Raw genomic sequence first — 13,187 nt, 5'->3', positions numbered from 1 at the left:
TAATAGGAGTCAATCTTTTGTTAAAAATTGCGAGATATACATTTGTTTAAATTTTTTGTTTTTATTTGTTTAAACTTTTGTCTTTTTTTAATATCTTTTTTTTATGTCACGATTTACGAGAAAAAATTTTTTTAATCACAGATTATATGAATCATTATTGTCTAGACGTTAAAAGTTATCGGGAATTTATTAAATTAAAATCTTTAAGATCAAACCGTATGAGCAACAAAATTTAAATATAATTATTTCCTCTATTTTTATTTTAATTGAGAAAACGCATTAATAAGAAATTATGTCATTTTTTGTTAATAGTAAAAAATATTAAAATCTTTTTTATTTAGAAGTATTCCTTTTTAATGGGTTTATTCAATGATATTCTATTTTACCTATATTTCAATTAAAAATTTAAGAATTTGCTACAATTTTTCTCACTTCGTATTTTATTCCTAAAAGCACAATCTACTCATCGATTTATCACATAACATTTGATGTTAAAAATTTTAATTTAAATTTTCGATAATTTTAATGTTTTGACAAATGAACGATTCTGTGACATTTCTTTATTTTTGCAAAAACTGTTTATCTTTAAAAAAGAATAAGTTTTTTATTTACATATAGTTTTTAAAGAATGTGCAGATATGGCTAGCACAAAGAGAAATACAAGAATATTTGTATTTTTTAAATTATATTTTATTTTTCTTTTATATAAATATATCAAAATATGAAAATATCTATATAGAAATATAAAAATTCAGTTTTTTTATTGTACAAGAGATATTTTTGTTATTTCACATAATTTATAACTAAAATATTTAATTTAATTTAATAAATAACTAAAATATTAAAATATTAAATTTATGATGAATGTTTATTGTAATTGTTTATCTTTAAAAAATCTATCCAGTGTGTATTCTACTCGACTTATATTCCTATTAAAAATTTTAGATTTAACCTAGATTATCTTTTTAATAATGAAAATTTTTTTCTTCAATTTTTTCTTTCACTATTCATTTCCGAGAGAAAAGAGGAATACTGGTTGTCTGATACACTTTTAATATATAATTTATGTACACATGTGTACATAACATATAGGGTTGGGTAGTAACTAATCAATAAAAATAAATTAAAAGTTAAATAAAAAGTTAAAAAATTAATAATTTTTAACTTAATTTAGTTAATTTTAAATAAATAAATTTTCAATTTAATTTAATTACCTTAATTTAATTTATTTAAACTTTATTACCAACTTAATTTAGTTACCTTAATTTAGTTATCTTTAATTTTAATTTATTAAGTTTTTCTTTTTAAGTTTTAGTTTTTTTTAATCTCTAAACGCGCGCCAATATTATTTTTTATAAAATTTTCTATAAAACATTAAAGAATTAATTTAGAAAAAGTTGAATAATTGTGTTGAATAATTGTGGGTGCGCGTAGTGAAAATGAATGTGGTTTAGATTTGTATTTAGGAAGTACTATCAGTGCAATTGTTTTATGTTGTCCTTACTTTATGTCAGAATAATAAAGAAAGAATAAATTTTTTATTTACATATAGTTTTTAAAGAATGTGCAGACATGGCTAGTACAAAGAGAAGTACAAGAGTATTTACAGTTTTTTAAATTATATTTTATTTTTCTTTTATATAAATATATCAAAATATGAAAATATCTATGTAGAATATAAAAATTCAGTTTTTTATTGTACAACAGATATTTTTGTTATTTCACATAATTTATAACTAAAATATTAAATTTAATTTAATAAATAACTAAAATGTTAAAATATTAAATTTATGATGAATGTTTATTGTAATTGTTTTGTTATTTAAAGTATAATTTTTAGTCTCTTTATTTAATTTTTAGTCAATTCAATAACATTAATTCTTAACTTTAATTGAGTTAGTATTTTGTTCATTCAATTTAATTTAGTTAGTAAAGAAAATATTAACTTACCCAACCATGATAATATATATATACTTATATAATTTTTATTAAAAATTTTTTATAATACTAACGTGACAGCATTGTCATTATCTTTCGTTCGCCAAAATGGTCGCCAGCAGCAGCTTATACCGCCCGGACTGTTATGAAATTCGTTCCACGTTAGCGGATTAACGAATAGCGCGGTATTGTTCGATTCAATTAATGGTGGAAAATTTCCGTACTCGCATTCGAACATATCTTTTGTTATGAAACGTCGAACTACAAGATCTAAAGGATCCATTGCCGGTAACCGACATCCTTTGTTGCGAACTAGAAAGCCACCATTGCCTATTGGCATGTATACATTTGATGTTGTCGATATGTATTCCTCTGTAAAATTTACGAATTAACAATTAAAATAGATACAAAATAATAATTAAAATAAGTACGAAAATATACGAGAATGAATATAAACAAGATCAAATGGAATATAAACAAAATTTATATTGTTATAATAATTTATCATGAAAGATTTGTATGTTGAGTATAAAAGATTATTTTTTGTATCATTACTATATTTTTTCACGATTTATTAATTATCATCACAGAATTATATGTACGTCTTACAATTAGTAACTAAACTTTAAAATTACATTAAAATGTAACAGCTATTTAAAATTAAACGAAGAAATAAAGTTTTATTTATCTTTATCTATTAAACTTTAAATTTTTATTTTCAATCGTTTATAATTAAAAAAATATTAGTGTATTAGTGAATATAGTGAATATTTTTAAGAAAAAAAAAAATTTTTAGAAATCAATACAAAGAAGTATAGAACATATAAGCCTTATCAACGTAATTAATTATAAATGTAAGAATTATAATATGATATATAAAATGTATTAAAAAAATTCTATAAATAACACATTGTAAAACACATTACACAACATGTTCACCTCTTGGATTGAGCTATCCTGAGATAAAACAAAATTCACAACCTTAAAATTCATTCCCATCGTTATAGACAAATCGTGATAAAAATTATCCAATTTATACAGCGATATTGATGAATGCCTTACGGAGATCATGAATTACTTGCGAGCGATTTACTGACCGATTGTTCGGAATTTCATGATATTTTAATTAAAGAAACACATTTGTTAACCAATAAATAAAAATAAAAAATAAAATTAAAATCTGAATAAAATAAAAATCTGTTAAAATGTTATCTACTTTTAAAATTCTGTAACCAAGCAAAAACATTTCAATAAAACACCAACGTGATCGCAGTTATCATTTCTTAAGAAGAAATAGTTCGTCAAATCATGTATTCATCATAAAATCATGTAAAATATACGAGGTAATATATCAGTCAGATAGTAATAAAACGTAATACACAGTCACTATATTAAAACTTGATAATCAGTACAGATCGAATTTTCCAGACAGAATTTTTTAAAAGATATGTATGTATGTATATCGATAAGACTGACGGTCACTATTTGAACTGCAATTAATTGATAAAATAAATAAGAACAAATTTATAATCGATGTATTTGCTTTGTGAAGGTGTCTGTTTGGAAATTAAGACTGTTTTTTTGTTTTTTAATATTTAACATTTCAGAAATTAAGCATTTATTATAACATGATTCTTCATTTAGTATCTGGATGTTATTCCAGTCAAAATCATGTGTCTGCAGTCTATGTTCGGTGATTATAGATCGAGTAGATGTATTCCAACGAATATGATTATGATGTTCTGTAATTCTGGTTTTAAGTTTGTCCGACATATGATGCATCATAAGTACCTTGTAGAAGATCACAATGATCTTGTAGACTACATTGTTCTTTGAACCAATTTGAATGAGAATCCCTTTGTACCTTAATAAACTTACTCAATTTATTAGAGCTATAATAAAACTTTAATATCCTCTCTATTAAATTTTTTGAATTTCTCTGTTATCGATGGAACAAAGGGCATAGTAAACCATGATGTAATATTTCTTGTCACTATTGTCACTTATCATTATTGTTCGAGCAATCACGTACTACTGTCTTCCTCCACGCTGAATACTTCTGACTTTAATTGATTGTGTCAAAAAAATGAATTTAAGGGGATAATCGTTCTCTATTAACAATTAAGATTCTTATAATTCAGAGTCAGATAATAATAAAATCTTGTCTACAAACCAAAAATTATACCCTTCTTTTGGGAGATAAAAATTTGAAAAATAATTTAAAAATCTCCCTCAAAAAGTCGGTTTTTGACACCAATCGCGAAGATTAAATATTTTTTTTTGATCGTGATCATAATGTCAAATTTAGTAAGTCAAGTCTACTTCTAATATGAATTGTAGACGTGAATGTAACGAATTAAAACTTTCGAAAAACGAATTGATTTTAGAAGAAGGAACAGCAGCAACTAGATCGTCAACATAACGATAATAAAAAAACAACTAATTGTTGTAAGATAATAAACATTCTCTCTAATTTTTGTATCACTAAGTTTGTAATGACACCGGAGAATCCATGGGCGAAATTTTGTTTATAGATGGTATTATTAAATGTAAAATATGAATCTAGAATAAACCGAACCGCTATCAAGAACTCCGTCTTGGGTAAGTCATATTTTTTTAAGATGAAATTCCAATTCATTTACACAATCGATAGCCATGTCTGGAATGGAATGTTAGTAAAGAGAGAAACTACATTCAATGAGATGAATTTGTAATTATTGTCAATTCTCATCCCTTTAGATCTTTAACAAGCTGAAAACTATTTTTTATATAACTCTCAGCTTTAGGAATAGTTTCAAACGCGATGTTGTGTATAAGGCTAAGGAATATAAAAATGAGATTAAGGAATATAACGGACTCTCTATTGAAGACATTATGATCCTGAATGGACAATTCAGTTTGTGAATCTTCGACACTGCATAGGTCTTCGGAAGCAACCCATCACTGCAATATAAATGTCTATATTGAGCTTCATTAATATCTTTGCAAGTCCTCCATCTTATAAGCATAATTCTGAGAGATATTGTCATTTTTTACAAGGATCTCTTTTTTATTATTTCATACTTATCTATGTCACCAAGCATTTCATTTACTTTATTAATGTAAAAATCTGTCTGAAAAATTCGATCTATACTGATTATCAAGTTTTAATATAGTAACTGTGTATTATGTATTATTATTATTTGACTGATATACTACCTTTTATATTTTACATGATTTTATGATATGATAAATTTGACGAACTATTTTTTCTTAAGAAATGACAACTGCGATAAACTCACATTGGTAAGTGTTTTATTGAGGTGATATTTTTGTTTGGTTTTTACAGAATTTTAAAAGTAGATAACATTTTAATAAATTTTTATTTTATTTAGATTTTCATTTTATTTTTATTTATTGGTTAACAAATATGTTTCTTTAATTAAAATATCATGAAATTCCTAACAATCGATCAATAAATCGCTTGCAAGTTCATGGTCTCCATAAGGCATTCATCAATATCGCTGTATAAATTGAATAACTTTCATCACGATTTGTCTATGGACGATGGAAATGAATTTGTTTTATCTGAGGATGGCTTAATCCAAGAGCCGAAACTTGTTGTGTAATGTGTTTTACAATATGTTATTTATAGAATTTTTTTAATACATTTTATATATCATATTATAGTTCTTGCATTTATAATTAATTACGTTGATAGGGTTTATATGTTTCTTTGTATTGATTTCAAAAAATTATTTTTTTCTTAAAAATATTCAATATACTAATATTTTTTTAATTATAAACGATTGAAAATAAAAATTAAATTTTAAAGATAAAAATAAATAAAATTTTATTTCTTCGTTTAGTTTTAAATAGCTGTTACATTTTAATTTTAAAGTTAAAGTTTAGTTACTAATTGTAAGACATACATATAATTCTGTGATTATGTAATGTATTTTATAATGTGTTATATATAGAATTTTTTTTACATTTTATATATCATATTTTAGTTCTTGCATTTATAATTAATTACGTTGACTCTTATATGCCCTACACTTTTTTGTATTGTCTTTTAAAAAATTAAGAGTCCTATACTATTTGTTATTTGTTATTTTTTGAAATTAAGCAAAGAACATACTTTTATGTTTTTACTTTTGATTAAACATTATTCATATTAATTCTAGACATTTCATTAGCGCTGTTAAAAGTTATATTGATTTCATAAAATTTTACGGCAATAATATCATATCTACCATGCGCAATGATCTCGTGTATGCTAAATTAAAAAACATTTTTTTAAAGCGTCTTTATGATCATCAAGATTGTGAGAAAATTTTGTACCGTTTACACATGTAGGCCTTGGATAGTGTTTTATTTTCCAAATAGTTTTACAATTATAATATGTTAGTTTATTTAACGATTGTAAAAGCTTTTTAAAAGTACACTGTAATGGAATTTAGTATTTACTTTTTATAAACACATACTAAACGATCAGTTAATGAATCATTTTTAATATTAGTATTAAGAGAAAAATGAAATATTTTTTTAAATATTAAAATTTTGTTAAAGAGATAGTTTTTACATACCTACATATTGTTACATTCATTACACTTGTATATGTATATTGATATATTTCTGCCGCAACATAAAGTTCTAACAATAAGTATTTGAATTACCCTCATATTAAATAAAATGATTTAAAATTAAATAATGATTAAATAATGATTTAATACTCACGGGTTATTGCATCTTGAATAGTTGGTTTGGCCATTTCTCCGAATCGGGTGATCCGAAATTGACCGGTATTGTAACTGTTGATAATAAGAAGCGATGTTAATAGAAATAGCAGTAGCGCAATTAGCCATCTTCGTAGTCGCACACCTCCCTTTTGTATTTTAGTTTTGATTAATGCCGTGGTAGATTCACACTCATCGTCAACAGCTTTTTTGCCGCCGCGAAACAGTGCCTATATCAAAGAAAAAAAGGAAATGATTTTTATTACACTGAAGATTGTATGGTTCTATTTATAAATCGGTTTACGATTTGGTCAGACAAGCTAGTAAGCTAGATTTGAATCAATTTAAATTGTTGTTTGAGAATCGCATTTTTCAAATAAAAGCTTAATTTAAACCTAGTTTAAATCGGATTTCAGGTTGAATAATTACTATGAATACAAACCTTAAAGTCATGTAATTTGATAATGTGCATCAAAAGATTAGCTTAATAAATAATTTTAAAGTGCGATGAAATTGACTGATAAAAAATTGATCAACAAAAAAATTTATTATCATATTTCTTTGTTTTTTGCAAAAATTAATTAATACTCTAATTGATTTTGATTTATGATGCTTTAAAAAAAAATGTTTTGAATAACTTAATTTATTCGAATTTATCGATATACATAAAGAAGAATATAGTTAACAAGATTCAATCATTGCTCGCCATGAAAAAAAAAAAATTATGTACAGAATATGTTTATGAATGTCAAAAGAATATGTTTTTTGGCAGGAAAAAAACGGAATATTTATTTTACCTCTTCAAGAGAGTGATGATCACGCATAACAGAGCGGTTGCATGCATCAAATACTTTTGTATGTGTAAGATAGAATTGTACAATCAGTATATACATTATGTTCAATGCCTTTGACAACGATAACAGAATATCGATATCACTTGTGGTTTAGACATTTATCTCATTAATTATCTCATAAATTAGAACTCGTAGATTAAAATTTAGATTCCGTATTTCTCATTTATAATATAAAAGAAATATATTATTAATTATATTATTATGTTACATCTTTGTTTGCCATTATTGTGTCGAAATTTTTTCACAAAGAACGGCAGCTTAGAAGATAGAATTAAATTGAGCAGTCTTGGTCCTTCTATTTTCCATCATTCTTTGCAATGATCAAGAGAGTTTCTTTTTTTATTATGTACATCGTATCTTCCCATAGATACGATTACTCATTGCAAAGTTCATGAACATCTTAATTCGCAATGAAAAGCGCATGAATAAATACGTCAAATGTTTCGCAATTTATATTTATAGCAATTAGCCCGTAGCGTAGCATGCATACCAAAAAATTCAAAATACGCAAACATATGTATTCTGCATCGAATCAGGTTCTACTCTCTCAATGATTGTCTATCGAAATGAGCTGAGAATTGGCAAAAAGTGTCTCTTCTTTCGTTGTTTCTCTTCTTCTCATTAGACTCACATTTTCTTTATCAAGCTGCGATATGTTCGTGTGGTCCATGAATTTCGTAATGACGATTACGAGAGATGAAGAATTATGAGATTTTGAGTGCGATTTATCTTCTCATTGACATTTTGCGATTAATTTAGTGGCCGTGCACGGACCTGGAAGACTTCTAGAACGTTGATTATGGAGCATCGCTGCTATTTTGTCGGCATACATAAATAATATATCGTTACTCATTTAAGGGGCGTTTCGATCTAATCGCCACGATTTATTCCTATTTTTCGATTCCACACGTATATTAAACGATAACTTTTACAAGCAACAAAGCTGCTCTTCCGAGATATTAGTTGACTCTTGTTTATTATTCGAACCAATTTATGTTTGCTTGACACACTGTTTGATCTTAACTTTTTTTTAATTTCTTCGATCTTAAGTTTTTATATCTATTTTTTTATCGCCAGCCTGTGAACTGTTTTTTTCTATAGATGTTGATGTTCTATACATATTGTCGTACTTTTTCATCGATATGTATAATAAAAAAATGACTGGTCACACATAATCTAGATGAGGCCTGTTTGAGTTCTATCAAGCAAGTGGAACGGAGCCTTTTCCGCATTTATATTAATAACTATTTGCCTTAAGCTCTTCTCAATAATAATAATTGTGGCGTATCTACGCGATAATCTAATGGGTAGAGCCTTAGCATTATCTTTTCTGTCTCTTTTCCATCCCATTCAAACTTCTGCTCATTTTGTTCTTCCTAGATCTATTTGCGGTTGTATATTTAATAACGTATACATTCCCAGAGCAGGTGCATCCATCGATTGTATTCCTAGAACATTATCAGTATAGCTATATAGATAAATGTTCTTGCTTTTTCTCTTCTATAACAAAAGATAAAATTATCCATATAGCATATGTCATTCAAGGGATATCACATAAACATCACAATATATGGACGATATTGTATAAATATCGTGATGTTTATGTGACTTCCTTCAAATAAGGTATGTTGTATGAGGATTAATATTGTTGTATGAATATTAATACTTCTCGATACATAAATAATATTTCATGAAATAATTAAAATATTTTGTTTACGAATTTTTTAATTAATTCAGAATAAATTTTTTTAACAAAAATCATAGTATAAAAACAAATAATATAATCTGACATTTTTATTTAATTTTAAATACACTGAAAAGAGAAGATTTTAATTCAATTAATTATTAGACTTCTTATTTTTTAATATTTACTTTATTATTATTTTAATTTTTTAACATTTGATCTTAATTTTAAATTAATTAAAAATTAAGATTAAAATAGTGAAGAATATAAAAATAAAATAAAAATTAAAAAGTGAAAACAATTGCATTTTAAAACAAAGTTTTATTAAGGTTAAAATCAATTTTATATTGAAATATTTGTATAAAAATATTCATAAATAATAAAAAATATAATTTTGGATATGTATATAACTTTACTCTAAAATATACAATAATTAAATATTAACTCCTCTTTTAACCAAAAATTAATTTATTTTTCTTAATTGTTTTTTCTCGTCGATCTAATAATTATTAAGTAAGTATCGGATATCTGACATTATCCGGCACTTTTTCACTCTCTGACCGAATATTATTAGTATCCGATAATATATATTTAATTGAAATTTTATATTGATAGTTTGCATTATTAATACAAAATTCTATTCTTTTCAGCTGAAGTTTGTACAAGTCATTTCTTTCTTTCTCTTTTTCCTTTTTTTTCTATCACGTTTGAAAAGATAAAAAAAATTATTATCGTCATTTTTATCTTTTTTCTTTGAAGTTTTCTTCTTGGAAGCTCTTTTTCCAGATATTCGACAGGATATCCGGGGAAATTTCCGATCGGATAATTGCCCTACCGGATATCCGACCAGATATTGGATATCCGAAAAGAATTTGACGCTAGATATCCGAGATTCGGTGCATCCCTGATAATTATAATTAAATATAATTTTATTTGTGATTTTAAATATTTTATTTGGATGTAAAATAAATATTTGATTTTTCAGAGTTTTATTTTCTTTAATTATTATATAATAATAAATTCAACTTTGAATTTTGAGCAAATAAATGTAAAAAAACCATCTTTATAAAGTCTCTTCTTGAGATTCTTTATTTTAGTTATCTATAAATATTAAAAAAATTTTTTTTATTTGAAAACAAAAAACTTATCAAAATATTGCAAATTTTAGAGACTAATTTTATTTATTATTAATCTCTTAAAGTATATAAATCACATGTAATATCAAGATTATCAACAGGCGAAACCTAAGATAAGATGTACGTACATTCGGTCAAATCCTGTGTCCTTGCGCATGTGAACTTGAAGAGATGAAACTCTCAAACAGCTGTTTTTAGATATCTATTATGATTTCGCAGATATAACGCGCGAAATGCTTGAACGTGATGCATTCAGTAATATTTTTTCAGTAACAACACTCGGATAGAATCTTCAAAATCTTCTTATAGAGCAATTTTAAGTTGCAACGGTGAAGCACCGTCGTTATACTTCTAATATCCAATTATTTCCTTAATTAATACCGTCGACAATAATACCTTAGCCACATTTATTGCCATGCTGAATCCGATCTCTTGAAGAGATCGCGGATATAAACACAAACATCGGTAGAATGTGAACTTCTCATCTTTTTTGGGAAAATATACAGATTAATGTTTAGCTACCGATCCGTCAGTCTCTCCCTCGTCATCTTTGCGCCGATATTCGGTCTGTCATCGGAGCACGTAAGAAGTATTCACGTTCAACGGCCGATCCTCGGGGATGCTTCGGCAGGCGTTGCCGCGCCCCGGCGAGCTGGGATTCGGCCGAGAATGCGTTCGGACGCCGCGGCGGATCGAGACTGGGCGAGAAGTGATGAGACGTGGAGGAGGATTGGAGTTTCTGGTCGATAACGGAGCACGCGCGTTTCTCCGACGTGTGACGAGAGACAACTAGATCAGTACACAATGCACAGTTTACCAGAATTAAATTAAAACGGAACAAGACTTTTCTTTATCATTGATATAATATATGCGTATAAACTGGGTATGTATGGCTGCGTTTCTAGATTATTTAATTATCATTTTTACATATTTTTATATAGCATATTATTTTTGCACGTTTTTGGAATATTAAGACATAATTTTCTGCAATGTTACTGTGTATGTGATGATTTTATATGGATTACAGTTAAGTTTAATATTATAAATAATATTTAGATACATCACTTTTAGATCATACTTATGGTATTATTAAAAAAAAGATACAGCTACAAACTGCTAAAACATTTTTAATATTTTTGTAATTTGAAAAAAAAAAGAGTTTAGGACAGATTTAAAAGTTTTTATATAATATAAAAATTCAAAATTTGAATGGTAAATTATTCGATCATTAAATTTTAAATATTATTCTCTCCGAAAAATTTCAATTACGTCTGAAAATCTTCATTTCTTTTCTCTTGACGATGATTTATCTTTGTCGTATGTTGATGATTAATTTCTATTAATTATAATTGAATTCATTTTATTCACAATAATTTTCATTCAATCACTCGAAATGATTGTCGAATATTAATAAATATTAATTTTATGTTCATTTTTCTTTATATTATATAATTATACATTTCTTTACAAAAATTTTTCTATTTTATTATTTTTATTTTTAATTTTAAACTCAATGAAGTTTTTGAAAACAAAATAGAAAATTAGTTATGTATATAATTGCATGTGTGATTGCACGTTGGGATATATAGCTCGACCTTATATGTACATTACTAAGAGTATCCATAAAAGTTATCGTTTCATTAACTATGACTGATAAGTACATAGTTATAAATTTTAATTACACTCAAAGTAATTATAAACAGACCTCTCAATTTTTGATAACATAATAATTGCAAGTAGAGCAAGTTCTAGTGTTTCTGTTTTGTGTTACAAGATAAAGTTAAGAAAATGATTGTAAATGTAACGAGCTTATATCTATAAAAAAATTAAAATTAATAAACAGTATTATTTTATGAACGTGATTATACAAATCGGATTTTTTTTTAAATATTAGGAATGTGATTTACAATAATTTTGAGAGTTTTTTTTTCTCAAAAACTGATTTATTTAAACAAGATATTACGTAAATATTTAATAACTGTTACGATCAACATTTAATTCTCTGGCAATTCTAAAGTGGATTGTGCTGGATTTTCGTCCAATAATGCTTGTAAATCTGCATTTTCCAGCTTTTATTGTTAATTGAAATTATCATTTTTGAATCGATAGAATAAATATTCACATGTGTCTTAAGTGATGAGTAACAACATTATCATAAGTTTCTTTCACAATTCTTTGACTTTCAGCCGCTGTTTTCTTCTGATTGAAAAATAAAAATAACACATGTCGAAAATACTTTTTAAGAAGCTCCATATATATATTGTTATTATATGATATTATTATTATATGATATTATTTCTTATTTTCTTAGAAATTATTTATTAAAATACCTATATTTTTAATTTTTAATTTTAAAAGATTATTTTGGAATTAATAGTAATCAGAAAAGAACTTTAATCTATAGTTATATTTTATATCGATAATTCAGTTTTTTATGGTCACTTGAATTTGCCATTTTGAACTTAAATTTTGATAGTTTATTTGAAATTAATGTTTTTAAAAATCTATAGAACTGTCTGCACATGAAACGCATCTTCTAGGAAAGTCGGAAATATAAAAGGAATGCTAATATAATTTTGTGATTAATTTAAAGGTGACATTATAAAAGCGCCGTATTGTGTCTGCGTATTGTATTTACGTATCATTTTGATACGCAGATATGATACGACCATAATTCTTGAAGTCGGTATTTTACCGAAACATTAAAGAAATGATATGTGATACGGATACGGTCAGTGTGGATGCGTTGCTGCAGAGAGAGAGAGAGAGAGAGAGAGAGAGAGAGAGAGAGAGAGAGAGAGAGAGAGAGAGAGAGAGAGAGAGAGAGAGAGAGAGAGAGAGAGAGAGAGAGAGAGAG

The 13,187-nt window shown here is 26.0% G+C and overlaps 1 protein-coding gene across 1 annotated transcript in view; it reads right to left on the bottom strand.

Annotated features, from left to right (window-relative positions):
- The window catches only part of LOC105627684, a 10,444-nt gene extending 2,895 nt beyond the window's left edge, over window positions 1-7,549 (bottom strand). The window contains exons 1-3 of the mRNA XM_012208962.1: window positions 7,454-7,549; window positions 6,658-6,886; window positions 2,013-2,310 (exon numbers count right to left, since the gene is read on the bottom strand). Coding sequence (XP_012064352.1) covers window positions 2,013-2,310; window positions 6,658-6,886; window positions 7,454-7,549 — 623 coding nt within the window. The remainder of the gene's footprint in view (window positions 1-2,012; window positions 2,311-6,657; window positions 6,887-7,453) is intronic.
- Window positions 7,550-13,187: the final 5,638 nt, after the last annotated feature.

The sequence above is a fragment of the Atta cephalotes genome (genome assembly GCF_000143395.1).
Source record: "Atta cephalotes unplaced genomic scaffold scaffold00010, whole genome shotgun sequence".
Taxonomy (NCBI): domain Eukaryota; kingdom Metazoa; phylum Arthropoda; class Insecta; order Hymenoptera; family Formicidae; genus Atta; species Atta cephalotes.
The sequence above is the reverse complement of the archived record's forward strand: the minus strand, read 5'-3'. Positions and strand labels throughout refer to the sequence as shown.